The 16,443-nt window shown below is 37.8% G+C and overlaps 1 protein-coding gene across 9 annotated transcripts in view; it reads right to left on the bottom strand.

Annotated features, from left to right (window-relative positions):
- Positions 1–518: 518 nt before the first annotated feature.
- The window catches only part of MBD5 (methyl-CpG binding domain protein 5), a 136,398-nt gene continuing 120,473 nt past the window's right edge, over positions 519–16,443 (bottom strand). For 8 of the 9 annotated variants that reach the window (XM_019646542.1, XM_019646532.1, XM_019646541.1 and 5 more), the window contains 3 exons: positions 12,202–12,275; positions 4,821–4,896; positions 519–1,212 (listed from right to left, as the gene is read on the bottom strand). In XM_019646542.1, coding sequence (XP_019502087.1) covers positions 1,141–1,212; positions 4,821–4,896; positions 12,202–12,275 — 222 coding nt within the window. In that variant the 3' untranslated portion in view covers positions 519–1,140. Of the gene's footprint in view, positions 1,213–4,820; positions 4,897–12,201; positions 12,276–12,299; positions 12,633–16,443 lie in introns of those variants that run through there. The other variant, XM_019646537.1, reaches the window with a different exon arrangement.

Genomic DNA, 16,443 nt, shown 5'->3' with positions numbered 1-16,443 from the left:
ATAATTTTGTAAGCCACCTTAACTTCTGGTGTAATACTGATGAATGGATATATAAAACTGGCTTTGATGATTTATATTTATTTTTGCCACTAAAGAAAAAAAACCTGAATTATAATCAACCTTACCTCTGATAATGGTTTCAAAGTGTTGCTTTAGCCTCCATGTATGGGAACAGGAAGTTTTATCTTGTCAGGTATTGTTTGCAAAAAAACTTAACTCCAAGCATCAACGGTGGTGCAGCATAAGCTATCTAGTTCAACAGGTGGCTATCAAACGTTACCTACAGAAATGACTGAGTAAAATATTCCATCTAAGATTTTTTTTTTATAAAACCTATTCTACTTTAAAACTTAGGTAAAAAAAATATGCAACAAATGGTTGCAGTTTCTGAATTCTTAATTTAGACCTGTGAGCCCTCATCCCTTTAGAAATCTGCAAGGTTTCAATTTCCTAGACATCCGAAGTCAAGTCCAGTCCAGTGCTTCTAGGCTAGGTTCATTCCAGACAGACAATATAAATGGACACTCAGTGGTGTGCAGTGTATGTCATAATTCAGGTAATACATCATGCCTTTTCTCTGCTGTTAAATACAAAAACAGCATCTGTTACATTATCATAGAAAAGCCTTTAGGTTGTATTTTTATTTATCACTTTACACTGGTAGTCTCTGGTAGGTGTACTCCATAGAAACCAAAGAATTTTGTACACTATTTCTTTGTACAATAAAAGATAAAGTGTGCATTAGGTACGCTTGTACATGACAATATTGTACAATATTTACATTTCTGATATCACCATGAAATTCTGTATTTTCTATATACAACATTGAAAATTCTTCAGAAACATTTGGACTATGTTTTATAATCACAATTTTAGTATTATAGAAAAAGAGTTTCTCCGTAATCTCTTGACCACTTATCACTCTCATCACTCAGGGATTTTGATTGGTTTTTCCAGCATTCATTATCCTTCCTGATCAAAAAAAATACTGTATCACTGTTTCTTTTAGCACCCTGTGGTGGTGGTAGCTATCTGCCATAGTATAAATATTGATATAACAGTGGCTATATCAATACCTATATACAGATATATCTGTGCACGTTCCTTTAATAAACACTGCGCATGGTGGAATAGGCCCTGTTATCTGGAGATCTTCCTCCTCTTGGGTTTGGGGGGTCTCATTTGTCTGTCTCCTTGTGGGATTTGGTGAACCTGGAAATAAAGAGGTAGGAAAAAACAACAGAGGTTGAAATCATAAATACCATATGATTTCTGACAAAGAAACAGTATAGGGAACAGACTCTGGCTTTCATTTTCAGTCATTGCTATCACAGGGCATTTAAAATTTTTATCAAGACCCCAGATCTCAGTGTGGCCACAGTCACTACAGAACATGCAGAATCTTGGAAACTGATATGCAGAGCAACACTCTGTGGACCCCAAACAGTGGAATATAAAGGAGGAAAAATATCGCGTGTGGGAAATGCGACGTGTAGTTGCTACTGCTGCTGTACCTTTAAGATGAAAATAAGACCTTTCCAATCAGAGAGCCCCAGATCCCCAATTTCACTTGAGTATGGAAAGTGGATAAATACACACCAATCATGTTTTCTTCTTCACTCCATCACCCTACTTATTTTACAACTATTAAGAAGGGTCAATGATCATAAGAACCATAGTTCAAGGAAGTTTATTTATGAGAAGAGTCAGGATGTAAAATAGAGTACCACTACCATCTGTCGGCAGATCTAAGCTTCTGTAGTCTGGTTAAGAGCAATTAATACGACTCCGCTTTATATACTAACGCAGAAACTGGCAGCGTTTAGGGCTGTGTGTCAGGCTGAGTGGGGGTAGAGCAGTAGCAGAGCATGATTGCCAGGTATCTGACAGCAGGTATGATTTTGAGGTGCAGAGGGCAGATGGCTATGGAGGTAATCGGTTGTCCCACATTGTGCTATGGCTACTGACAGGAAAGTGCAAAGTCAAGACCCAGGAAAGGCAGGATGGGCCCAAGGCAGTGGTGTAGCAAATCTCAACAACCAGCTCCCTGTGGAGGAACACAAGCACATTGTAACGTGTGCCAATTTCCATCGTGTAAATACTTCCACCACCGCCAATTTAAAGCCACCAACGTGCTGTCACAGAGCTCAGAGTTAGGAAGAGATACGCACAATCAGCTCTTGAGATCTACTACGAGTTGGCTCAATTGTTTTAAAGATAACATTTAGATAACAGCAAAGGCCAGTGCTATTCAGGGTCAAATGCAGCAAACTTTTTAAACAATAATTTTTAAATTAAAAAAAATAACCTTTATGAGTTTTTCAAGCTGCCTCTTCCTCCTAACCCCTTTATATACATTTTTTTTAAAACCACTAGTCTCTGATACAAAGAACCATAACTGAAACCTTTTTATAATTGAGGAAAGAAGCTTTTATTCAAGAATGTAAACTGGGTGCCGGCCGAGTGGCGCGTTGGTTAAGAGCTGGCTTGGGACGCCAGAGACCCCGGTTCGGATCCCACATATGAGGACCAATGACACTGCCCTCTATAGCTAAGATGTTGAACAACATCTGAACCTGGAGCTGGGCTGCTGTGAGTTGCCGGCAACAGAGTAGGCTGCAGCCCCTGTGGCAGTGGGTTGCCATGGGCTACCGTGTGTAGCCAGCAGCCAGCGTGAGCGGCCAGCAGCCGCTGTGATTGGCCGTCCAGAAGCCAGCAACTGATCTGCCTCACCCAGGAAGAGCGCAATGATGGTGACAACTTGGGCCAGTGAAGCAACGTCCTCCACAACTAGACTGAAGAACAAAAGGACAGCAACTTGTCTGTTCCCCTTCCCTGATTCCCCAACGCTGTTTTCCTCCCCCAGTTCCCCAATAAAATCTTTAAAAAAAAAAGAATGTAAACTAGGAACTCGTGGACCAAATGTAGCCTGAAAAGGTATTTTGTTTAGCCATATGATATTTTAAAAACAGTTATCAAAGGTTTCTGTTAGACTCCTGCATGGGATGGTGGGCTATGCCCATCCACAACTAAGATTGAACACGGCACCTTGAGATGAGCAGCCGAGAGCTGCTGATAGGCAGCCGGATGGCCACTGGACTTGGAGCTGAGCTTGCTGTGCCCTCCACGACTAAGATTGAAGGAGAGCAACTTGGCTGTTCCCCTTCCCCAATTCCCCAATAAAATCTTTTAAAAAACAAAAACAAAAACAAAACAGTTGTCAACACTAGAAAATGAGAAATTTTATTTCTAGACTTCTAGCATCTATGAAAAATAGGAAGACCTTGCAACGATGGCACAATTTCCCATCTGGTTCAGATCTGCTGGAGCACAGGAGGAGGGGCTCCTTTTAGAGAGAACACCCCCCTCCCCTCAACCACCCCAGGTTGCCCCAGTCCCCATCACTCCCAACTGTCTACTGGCCCCAAAGGCCAAATATCCTGAGGCAGAGACTAGCAAGATGCTTGCCAAACCCATTTTCTCTTGTCCCTGCACAGCCATATTGCATAATGCATTTCCTAGACCACTTGAGTTAGGAAGGCCACATGACTGAGTCAGGGCAGTGGGAAGTCAGTAGAAGTGATGAGCTTCCAGGAATGACCTGTAAAACCTCTCCTGGTAGTCTTCTGCATACACTCTCTTCTCTCACCTGCTGGGCTGCATGCAAAGGATATAATGGAGTGCTCTGAGGCCCCAAGGAACAGAGGACACTAGATATTGGAAGAACCTGAGACCCTGAATGATTTTGTGGAGCAAGCCCTCCCCAACCAGAACCAGACCTAAGTGAGCCTGTACTGTGTGGAGCCTCTAAGACTGAGAGTTGGTAGATCCCTTCCTATCTTGGTTGGCATTTCTCAATCCACTCAAATGGCTGTTTTTCTCACACTTGACCCACCTCACTTATTGATATTATCTGTCTGGCCCTAGAAAGAATTTGAGTATATAATTTCTGCTCCAGACTTTTCTTATAGTTCTATCAGGAAATTTAACACCTTAGGGCCTCAATCCACCCATTTTGTGAAATGATGGGTTGGATCACAGAATCTCTAAAGCCCATACCAATCCCAACATTCCATGATTCTATGACTTATATCTGTCATGCAATAGCCACTAGATGGGTTTCAGGTAGCCTTGTTAACACAAAGTATCAAGTAAAAGTAAATTGCATGTCACTGCTAAATAGCTTTAAATAATTCATTTTTAGAGATTACCAAAATTATATTTTGAGTGCCTAGCCAATATATGAATTAGAGGATAACAGTTAAACTGCTCACATTCAACACTATTACATTCAGTAAAAAAAAGGAGACACTACTCTCTAAAACTAGAAGTTATAGTGTTAATTAATTTAACAACAGAGTTTTGTGCCAAATATTTTATTTTTTAGGTAACAGTAGAAAGAAAATGAGAGGTCTATATACTCCTGACTTCACCCCGTTGCTCAATTTCACGTTTTTATTCTGTGGACAGAGTGAAATTTGCATTACTGAATATTTAGGTGACACTAGTAGCCACTGCTATTCAGGGTCCAATGCAGAAAGCTGTGGTTTGAACTTTGACATTTTGCTGTTCATATTTAAAAAAATTTTATGTGGGAAAACAACAAAAGTTACTTACCTCAGAAAAGGCACAGTTAATACTACTAGGTTGTTTTTTCCTTAATTTACTTTGGACCTTTTTTGATATCAATTTTTTTTGAGCCTAGTAATTTAGTATTGTTATGTAAATTGCTTGACAATATTTTAGAGACTTTACCAAAAAAGTGCAATATAATTTATTTTAAAAGAAACATAATATAATGGAAAAATAAATTCACTTACAGTCCCAGACATTTTGTCCAGTTCGCTCATGGCCTCATGAATAGCAGCTTCTAAATGGTTATTTAGCTTTCCACTTCTGGAATTAATGAAAACAACACACCAGGTTAATAAATTAAGGAAACAAAATCACAATTTAACTCCCTAATCATAGAACAGAAATACCAATTTCACCAGAGAAAGGCAACTTACATTCGCACTTGGAAAATTCAGTTGACAGAACACTCTGGGATTCTCACCACTGAATACTAACGATAAAGTCACAGAGCTATGAAAAAACAGTGAGCACACGATTTGGGAAAATTGATTCTCTCTCCTTCCGTATGCTTCTTCCACAGTCTGAGAATTCTGCAAGAAAGCTGAGCCACGACGCACTTTTCCCACAAATGCTGCTCGCCCTCCCAGCTTCCAGCCTGTGCTGCGTTGTCTCTTGTTATGGCTTGTTTCTCAGGCAGCCTGGCTGTGTGGCCAAGAGGAAGGGTGTAGGGACTGAAATGCAGGCTCTGGCCACTAGGGAGCTCCCTCTGCCCTCTCTGGCTTCTGGAGTCAAGCGAGGGAAGGCTGAAATCCTAGCGCGTGTTCGTTCCAGATGGAAAACAGCTTAAGTCGCCACACCTGAGGCTCCCTCCATGCCTGGGGCCTCCCACGTTTCCCCCCTAAGCTAAAATGACATAACTATTTGAACAGATAAAGAATTAACAATCTCAGAGTGTCTATCACTAGTCTCACCTTTTCTCTCCACTCAGCATTCGTTATACATATTTGGTCTGAATAACACACACAGTGCACTTGCCTGTACATCTAGGAAGCTGTTGAACTAATTTCCAAAATCGGGCAAATCCATACTATCCACTTCTGTAGTTATGTATCCTTTTCCATTCTGGGAACTTATTTTTCCTCCTTTGTGCATATAAATAATTACCCTATTAATCTGAGTAAGGTGATTCACTTCATTTCTCTTGTCATGAAAACTACTAGAAAAGCTGCGGAGGCAAAACTTTTCATAGCAGGCTACTAGCATGGCTCTACAGAAGTTGAATTTCAGCATCTACATGGAGATTGGAAATTTACAGTTGTGGAAGAGTTTGGCTCATAGTTCCACTTAGTTTGGCTCACAGCGTGTTTAAAAATATATTTGAACTTTAGTGGGTTGCCTGTAGGTGAAGCCTTTCAGTTTACCACAGCCCTCACCAGGTTTCACCCTCAGGTACCAAAAGTGGACAATTCGTCCATTTAGTTTGTGTTACACCTGGGAGAACTCTTTAGTTTCCCACCCCTGAGTAGTAGACGGCTGGCACAGCAGGGGTGCTCCATATAGTTACTAAATGAAAATATTGGTCCAAAGCTACCATGATGCCCCTATATTTTGGAAAACATACATGCGCTTAAGTCAGTTTAACTGAAAGGAAAGCTTAATGTATTGGTTTTAACTAAATTATAAGGGTAATGCAGAACCCTTCCCTCCCGTCTGTTGCTGACCTGTAAGCTAGCCTCTAGCCTTTATATTTTTCCCATTTACTTATAAAATATGAAAACATACTAGAAGGATAAACAACACAGCTGCCTTTGGGGAGGAGGGTGGGAGAGAACGGGACCGGGAATTGATGACAAATGGGAACTTCAGCTTTTTTAAATTAAAAAAAAAAATCTAAAGGCAATATTTACTAACAGTTTATTCTTGGGAGTAGGTTTGAAAGGAGTTGTTAATTTTATTCTGTGCACTTATCTGCATTGTTTCCATTTCTAAACGATATATGCATGAAGAGTACCTAGCATTGTTTTATTGTTTTTTTTTATATACACAAAAGGTGTACCGATATATACACACCATTCTGTCTTTTTTCTCCCTTATCACTGTTTTTGAGCACTGTCCAAGGTGATATATAACTTATTGCCTTTTATTTACCTACCCATTCTGGTTTTAAGAGGCCCTGGGTATCTTGAGGAGTCAGTCTGACTTGTTTTCCCAGTGAGAAGTTTGCTAAGCATAATTCTCGGTGACTGGGCGGGAATCTAGTCCCAGGACTCTGCAGGGCCATCTAAGTTTAGCTGAGGTTTGTGTGCGCTGTTTGGTGAAGGTCTTGATAGTATGACACATTGCCTGGTTGTCTGACAATAGTACACCTTGTGTAACGTGTTCAATAGATTTATTCTTACTATTTCTTTTGTATTGAAAAGTATGAACATAAGTTTTAAAAGATATTTGTTATACATTTTGATTTTAGATCGTATGGGTTTAAAATGGACTACATAAAGTTCTAAATGTCTAAGAAGGTAAACTGTTTCCTTGGAAAACCATCAGAAAATCTGTTTCTCTCACCTTTATCTTCATAAGAAAAACAGCTACTATTTATTGAAAATTTTCTATGTGCCAAGAATTGTGATAAATCTTTATACACATTATCTCATTTAATCCTTACAACAATCCTAAGGAGTAGGTATTATGACAACTGTTTATACTGCTTCATGACTTTTTAGGGAGAACTGGTGAAACGAATTCCAATTTTGCAATGAGGAATATGGATACTTAAATACAAGTAGTTTTCAAAAGTAATAAATAAAAAGAGTCATGGAAAATTTTTACCTAAGTAAAAAACTAAAATAACATCACCATTAAAATACAAAAGTAATTCAACATTACTTGTTAAATGAAAACAGAATTTTAGGAGTTTGCGACCTCATTTCTCAACAGGATATCGAAAATGTTTGTAAATACTTTGTATTCATTTAAGCTAAGTCAGCATAATATTTTTTTTCTCTTTAATAAACTTAAGAAGTTAATAGAGGGAGAAATTATTACTTTTGGAAGAGAGACTAGATACAGAGATATGAGGCATGAAATTAGTTCAATGCATCCTGAGACTCAAGAGGTAAAGAGAGGCTGTCCCAGATGTCAAACCTGCAGACCAATTGTTACACTCACTTGTCAGGTCAGGGAGGAATGAACTTAAAAGAGGAAGAAAAAGCTCCACAAGTTGATGAAATAAACTATTAGTAAAAATTCAGTCTTCCAGTCCAGAGGGCCTCCCCATGGTGTCTCTTCTACTATTTTCTATACCCCGCTGACATTTAATAATAAACATTTTTACTAATGGACACTCTAAAACCTACTTGATTAAGCAATAGATGTTCATATAATCACATTTTGAGTTATTAATGGAGATAATTGCTACTTCTCATCTTCATTGCCTATATTGTCACACATTATCCTTATCTTCACTAATTAATAAAAAAAAAAGCCAGGTACATACACATCTGTGAACGGTACAAGAAATAAGAGGGAAATGAGAAATTGCATGTTGCAGTTTAGAATGTAACAAACTCCCTTCATGGAGAACAGAACGCATTGGGTTAAGACTTAAACATTAAGAATCTTAGACTCTGAACCCTAATCCCTAGAGAAAGTATGCAGATTTAAGAACATTTTACACACTACGTATCATTTCTTGGTTTTAAAATGAAAATGTGATTTTATTTTATTACTTTCATTTTCCAGATTCATAAAAATCAGGTTACCAAGTAATTTATGTGTACATATAGACAGAAGATTTGATCTTCACTTAAATGAAATCTTAACACTTCTAATAGATATGGTATTTTTCTTTAAAGAAGCTATTTCCTTTTTAAGTTCAAAGTGACTGAGTAATGTCTTCAATAAATGTTAATATTTCTGTTGTGATTAGGCTGTAATAAGCACATCAGTTTAAAGATTTTTATTTATGGTACGATTTAATTGTGGGATATTGAGAATTAAAATGACTAAAGTTCTAAACATTTAATACAGTTGTAGAATGTTTCAACTGAGAAAAATATCAGATAATGTGCTTTCACCTGTATCTCTCTAATAAAAATAACTATTTACTAAATATTTATCATGGGCCAAGTACTGTGTTAAGTCTTGAATTGTGTTACATGTGTTATAAAATTCCTAAGAAGTAGGTATAAATATGCCTATTTTAGAAATGAAGAATTTAGGCTCAGAGAAATTAAACAACATACCCAAAGGCACATGGCTATGAAGCAAAAACAAAACAAAACAGGATTTCAACTCAGGTCAAAAATCTACCTTTTTTTTTTTTTTTTAGCTGAGCCATCCTGCCACCTGTTGGCAGCTCAGTGGCTGCTCAGCTCGGGCTGGGACTTGAACCTCTGTTGCTCAGAGCTCAAACTCTTGAGCGAGCCCTTAACCAACAGAGCCACTCAGCCAGCCCCAAAAATCCACCTCTTAACCATCTTGTTCCAAATGCCATCTTCCCTTTCCAATCTCTTCCTTTCTCCCTTTTCCCCCAGTCTACAAAAGCAGTCAATTCTTTGCCATCTTAAAAATTATCTTATTATTATTTTTCAGGAACTTTTCACATTAACGGCAAAAGAAGAGTAAATAACCTACATCAGCTCTTTCTGCTTCCTTATTCTTATTCACTCTTCAACCCATGGCCACTTTGTTTTTATACTCACTACTCTGGTGGAAACTGTTTTCACTAAGGTTACCATTGGCCTCCAAATGGCCCCGTTCAATGGAGGTTTCTCAGTTCTTATCTTACTGAACCTCTGCTGAGCATTCTATAATCCTGGAAATTTTTAGTCTTTGGCTTCTAACACCCTGCTTTCTTACCCCTGATTCTCCTACTTTCTAAACATTCTTCACATCTTCATGATCTCAATAACTGTTCCAATGCCCCAGCATTCTATCCTTAGCCCACTGTTCAAATGGGTCAAAGTATCTCTGTGTGATTGTAGCCATTTTTACATTTGTCAAATACCACTTCTGCCCAGTTTCAGGCTTGTCAGTCCAACCTATGCCACAGATACACACACTGCACTCAGCAGTTCTTCCTTGTATTCTCCATTTCAGCCAGGGTGTTCACCATCCACCAAGTCACCCAAACTAAAACCCTCATAGTTGTCCTTGACTGCTTCCTGTCCGTCACATTCCAATCAATCATCATGGCATTCTGTCAATTTTACCTCTTAAAAATTTCTATACCACATTCCTTCTCCATCCTCATTGTTTCCTTCCTGGTTTGAGACCTCATCCTCCCTTGTCTTCTACCATGACCTACTAAATGAGCTCTCTGTCTCCAATATTGTTCCCCTAAAGTTTATCCTCCACACAGCCATATCTAAAGTGAAAATCCAACCACCTGTCTCCTTCAGGCACTTCCAATAAGGTAAAGGATCCTATGGGTCCTCACTAGGCCCAAACAATCTGGTTCCTGCTTACACCTTTATCTACATCTCTTACTGTTTCTGTCGGACACTTTACAGTCCCCAAATCCAACTGCTGATCTAATCTAAACACTACCCACCCGAACCCCATCTTGGTCCTTGTTTCTTTAGTCTGGCTGATATCTATGTATTGTATAAGGCTAGATTCAGATATCATCTCCTCTAGGAAGTCTTCCTTTACTTGATTTTTTTTTTTTTTTTTAGCTGAGCCATCCTGCTACCTGTTGGCAGCTCAGCGGCTGCTCAGCTCGGGCTGGACTCGAACCGCTGTTGCTCAGAGCTCAAACTCCTGAGCGAGCTCTTAACCAACTGAGCCACTCAGCCGGCCCTTCCTTTACTTGATTTTAATGCCACTTCTCTATGATCCCAAAATAGACTACACACCTTGCTGTCATTGCAATTTTAACCTTTAAATTATTTGTTTCTGGATCTGTCTCCTTCACTGAACAGTGAGGTCCAGGGGCTGTAGCACTGTGACTGGCACAGATTTTTTTGCTAAATTAGTCTCCTTCAATTGGGGAATAAATAAATTATTGGATTCAACACATCATTTAGAACTTATGGGACCTTCAACTAACTAAGCTATTTGGGTCTGAGTGTCCTAATATACCGGGGATGCCAAAAAAATGTACAAAAGTGGACACTTTGGTCAATGTTGCTCAAGCAGTAGTTCACCATAATCAGAAGTGTCTGGACGCTGATGGTAACCACTTTAAGCACCTCCTGTAATTGCAGAAGTCTAACATGACTTGTATTTATCTTTTGTTATTGGTATACATTGAGTATTACAATTTTAATAGTTTTTTCTTTTCTTAAAATGTGTATACATTTTTTTGGCACCCTCTGTATAAATGGGCTCAGTAATTCTGGCCCATCTTGTAATTGCACAAATCACATATGCAAAATGTAAAGTATTCTTCTGGGCATTTACAGGGCAAGTCAGTCTACACAGACAACAGTATGATACATAAAGCTGTTTTTACTAATGTGTGCTTCATATTATCTTCTTTTATTTCTCCAATCCGTACTCTAACTTTATGGTTTCATGAGAGTTCCTTTAGATAATGCCACTTGGGAGTCACATAAATTCACCACAAGCACTAAACTGGCTTTGAAGAAAAAATTTCAAATCATTGTTACTCGTTACCTTTCATAAATTGCTTAATAGCAAATGTATGGGGAAAATCCAGAGGCACAGGAGTTTGCCCCTTGCAGCTGGCATCTTTTTATGACATTCCAGTGAGATGAAGAGCGTCTCCCCAAGATTTGTTGAATTCTAAAATTTTACCTCTGTCAAGAATTACTGAACATACCACTAAGAGATAGAGAATGCCCTTTAATAGATACTGATATCATTATACAATCCTTTTATACAAGATATGCTATTAATCATTTTGAGCTTGTAATTCGTAGTTTAATAATATGAAAAGTATAGGAACTGAACAGATATGTTGATTACATATTTTTAAAAATTATTTTCCATGTCCATATACAGAAGCATATATATAGAAAAAAATCTACCTTAAAAGAAAATAAATTAGGACACATAAAAATAACATTATATCACAGTGGACACTGTGTTTCTAACATTATCTATTTGTCCATACTATGTTTACTTAGAATATAAAGATCTAGAAAAACTTGAATGTCCCGAAGTTCAACTTATTTTTATAATTCTGAAGAAAACCTATTGTCCCTGCCCTAAGAAAAACATAATTATTTACTATCACTTTGACTAAAAACAGTTAATTTGCCAAAATTATTTACATGTGTACAACTGGCGTATTTCCCCTCAAAGTATTTGAGTTGCAGATAGAGAGACTTTTGCTGTACCTTCAGAGACAATTTAATTGCTACATGTTGAGAATATTAATCACATTTTCTTGCCCACTAAATCAGAGGGATAGAGATGGAGGGAGTGAGGAAAGAGCTGATGAGGAGGGAAACCCTACACACAGTATAAATTGTTAAGAAAATATTTTCTGTAATTGCTAATTTGGCTTGTCTGTAACGGTTCTATTTGGTGATCACTATTAAACTGTTCTCAGGCAGGCTACAAGATGGACAAAATCAGTGAGATTTCATTGTCCCTTTGAAGGAAAACCAGTAAATTATATCCTTGAAAAACAAAATGGGGGGATAAAACAGTGCTTACTTTCTGTTTCTTTTCCGGGCTCGGCTGTAGGCTTCTAAACCTTCTGTTAGTGTCTTCAACTTCTCGGGCTCCACCTGAGTGAAGGTATGAAGACCAAACCACATTACCCAGACCTGCAATTGTTACCACTGTTTTTACTTTCCTGCTGTACAAGCAGGTGCTGCTCTGGGGGAGGGGAGGCTTACAACTTTCACTGCCCTGTCAAATGTTCTCTCAAGCAGAGGTTGATTCCATGGCTGCAGGCTGCAGACATCAATGGAAATGAAAGACTGTGTGGCTTTCAAATTGTCGCCATTTTGAAAATAGTATTTTAAGAACAGAACTTGGAATTTAAATAACCCTAACCTTTGGTTCACAAATCATCTGAATCAGAGATAGTGGTTTGCTGTCTACATTGCCTGCTGTTCAGAAACTGCAAATCCATTTTCTTCCTGGAGGACAAAAGCAGTCGTTAGGGAAGGGGTCTGGAGTGAAGACATTGAAGTTTGAATCTGACCTCCTCAATTCCTAGTATGAGCAAACCATTTCAATGTTCTGAGCCTTAGTTTCCTCCTCTTCAAAATGAGGATGATGATACCTACCTTCCTGCTAGAATTGCTGTGAGAATTAAAATGAGACAAGTCCAGTTGAACATTTAACCAAGCATAGAGCCATTTTTATTACCTAATACGCATTAGGGAGGCCATGCACAGTCCTTACTGATGTGGGAAGTGGGAGTTGCTATACACTATGGGAGGGTCCTCTCCCCTGTCTTAGTCTATCACCGCCAGCCTGTGTGAAGCCTGCTACCTCATCCCAGTATGGTCACCAAATGGTCGCTGGGAGTTCTGTGGGGTTGGGGAGGGGCAGCCTTTGCCACTCACCCCCAATGATCTCTATCACGGTTCTTGCAGCCACCTCCCCTAAGAACAACAATTAATAAATAGGAAAACTTGTATGTAACTTGTGAATAAAAACACCTTTAGAAAAACATTGCTATTTTTATTGATCTTAAAAAAAAAAAAGACAATCTAAGTAAAAACAGTGTTGCTTGTTGTATAAACACAACTTCAAGGCAAATCCCCAGGCCACTTCCTTAACCCAGTTTTTTCCCCACCCCGATGCTACTTTTATATAAAAATTCAGAGGTTGACAAAATGGCTCATGGGTAAGAAAAAGAAACACTAATACGCAAGGAAATTATTAACTTTTTCTTTAAATCTTCCTGACTCATGAATCATTTATAAACAATTTTCTTTTGATATCTCCGTTGAATTTAGTACACAGTAATGATTAACAAAGAGTTTCCATTGTCAAGTCTGAAAACAAGTATTTCTAATTATTCAATGAGAAAAACAGTCAAATAATGAAAACACTTTCCTTTTTGTGATTTTTGTATTTTGTCCTCAAGGATTCAAATATCTTATATACACAAGCTCATTGAGGATAACCAATCTATCATGTTCCAGGACAAGAGACACTTTTTTTTTTCAATAACACTTGACAGGAGCAATGAAGAAAATGTCTCATTAGGATGACTGGAAAAGCTTAAGTAAGATGTGTTAAAAAAACAACAACAGGTGTCTGGATACATTTTCACATTTCATTTAGAAATGAGGTTCCATTTTGTATTCACTCACACAAAGAGAATATGAAAGGTATTTCATACATTGCATTTATGTAATTTATAGCTAATTCCACTTATATTTAAATGAACTTCATGACAGCATGAAGGAAGCTCTCCTGTAACACAAACTTCAATTAGACACAAACTGATGTCAGAAGGGATGGATGGAGGCAACAGAAAGCAGATTCACAGTGAAATAAGGCAAGATACCAAAACGAAAACTTTCCCCATTGGTCTTCATTAAAAAAAACAACCAAAAACCAAAAACCAAAAACAAAAACTAAGATAGGTCAAACTATTTTTAAAAATCTTTAATTTTAATTAAATAAGGAATAAGGGGCAGTAATAGCATTTCTTGTGAACTTTTATGTAAAAGGCACTGTTTATTATGTAATATGGTACTACTGCAAACTAGTATTATTTTTGTTATTTTACAGATGGGACTCAGTGAATTTAAGCAACATGGCCAGCACTGAAACTCATGTCTGACTACAAAGCACTCAACCTCTCTTTACCATACCAACTCCAATCTACATTGAAATATACAGTCATTTTATATATAATACATATATATGTATATGTATGCACACAGAGACATATTAAAAAATTAAGTCAAATTATTTTAAGTCGAATTTCATTTTTATAGAAATTAAGATAATACTTGCCCAAATTTGTCTTCAAATTTTTTACGCTTGGATAAGTTTCTGAACTAATTCTCTACCATGAGTTCTTCATTTAATTTTGCCTGTAAGTCTCTAAGTTACCCTCACAATGAACTATATTATTTATAAAGGATTCAATGAACTTGACAAAGAAAGCAATGATAGTGCTTTCTGAAACTAAATATAAATAAGATACACATCATGTCTGTGTATTTCTGATATAACAGGAACATACATATCCAGAGGTAAATGTTTAGTTTATTTTGTTTCAGAATTTTAGTACCCTACTGTATTGTGAGATATAACACATGTAGAGTATGTGTTGTTTCTGGGGAAATATTCATACACTTACACAATATTCAAGAAGGTCTTTAAAAACACCCTTCCTCAATGGTATCAGAAAAGAACAAAATAAATTCAATTTCTAGTGAAATAGAAATCATATTTAATAATTTAATGAACATTCCCTCATAAATTACTTGGCTAATTTGTAAATGAAGAAAGTACTGTGAACTCAAATACATATGTATAAAACAGTAAAAAGGTTAAATACACACATTTTTTATAAAACTTACACTTGAAGGAGCTAGAAATTTAAGGCAGAATACTTTAATCTGTAATTATAATCTTATATTCCTGTACATTCACAATCCAGGATTTCCATAAATTATTTAATTCCTATCTTGGTGAGAAATTGGGGGAGGACTTTATAATGTATTTTTATTCATCATCTGCCTTCATACTCTCATTCTAGTAATGATCATGTTACAGTAATGGCTATCATGACACTTGTACACATGTCATTTAAGAATTAGGAAAAGATACTCAGAATTCATATGTATTTATAATTCACATATTATCTAAGGTATAAATATACACATATGTTGAATATTTTTTTACTCCTAAATCCCTTCTTTCACTCATTAAAATTCTGCAGATATAAAAATTCTCAGACATAAATAGTCCTATAGCCTGTTCATTCAGGTTGGAAACATATCCATAAAGCCACACATTATTTAGCGGATGTTTAAGAGTTTTCTAAACAAGTTTGAATTTCTAGTTATTTCTTTTGTTCACAAGGCACATATTAAACATTTGGTAATTTAATTAAGTTTAATTTGGGGTGAGCACAGTAGCATATAGTGTATTTCAAAAATAACTTAAAGTCTGTGATAAAAGGAGACAAAAACCCGTCAAAGAGCCAAACTCACCCTCTGAATGTAAGGTGTAGTATATATAAGAAGAACTTGGGGGATCCAGTCAAGATGGTGAAGTAGGTAAATGCTGTGCTCATCTCCTATCATGACCACATCAAAATTACAACTAAACTACAGAACAACCATCACTGAGAATCACCTGAAGTCTAGCTGAACCGAAGTCCTGCCTCTAAGGACATACAGAAGAAGCCAACTGGATACTAGTAGGAGGGGCAGAGATGCAGAACGGGCTGGTCTCACACCTGCGTGTGACCATAAAGATTGGGAGGGATATTTCAGCTGTGGAGGTACACCCCCCACAGGAGCAAGAGGTCCCAACTCCCCAGCAGGCCCCTAAGCCCAGGGTTTTAGTGCCAGGGAGAGAAATCCCCATACCTTCTGGCTAAGAGAACCAGTGGAGATTGTGGCAGAGTGAGATGGAGGGTGGCTGCAGTCCCAGTTGCTCCTCTTAAACAGACCAAGCATGGACTTATTCAATGATGGACTCACTTGCTCTGAGCTCCAGTGCTGGGGCAGCAGCTCGAAAACCACCAGAGACATACAGGGATGAACCGAATTGTCTGGCTTTAGAGTGAGGGCTGGAGGGGCAGCTTTCTCCCAGACAGAGGAGCTGGTGGACACTATTGTTTCTTTGTTGAGCCCTCCCATTCCCTGCATGCAGACACAGGTGGCTGCCATATCTGAGTCTCCATCAACCTGGCTAACATTGTTTGTTCATCCTGATTCCCTGAGAACCCACCCCACCCAACTTTTGGGC

This window comes from Hipposideros armiger, unplaced genomic scaffold (genome assembly GCF_001890085.2).
Source record: "Hipposideros armiger isolate ML-2016 unplaced genomic scaffold, ASM189008v1 scaffold_104, whole genome shotgun sequence".
NCBI lineage: Eukaryota > Metazoa > Chordata > Mammalia > Chiroptera > Hipposideridae > Hipposideros > Hipposideros armiger.
The sequence above is the reverse complement of the archived record's forward strand: the minus strand, read 5'-3'. Positions and strand labels throughout refer to the sequence as shown.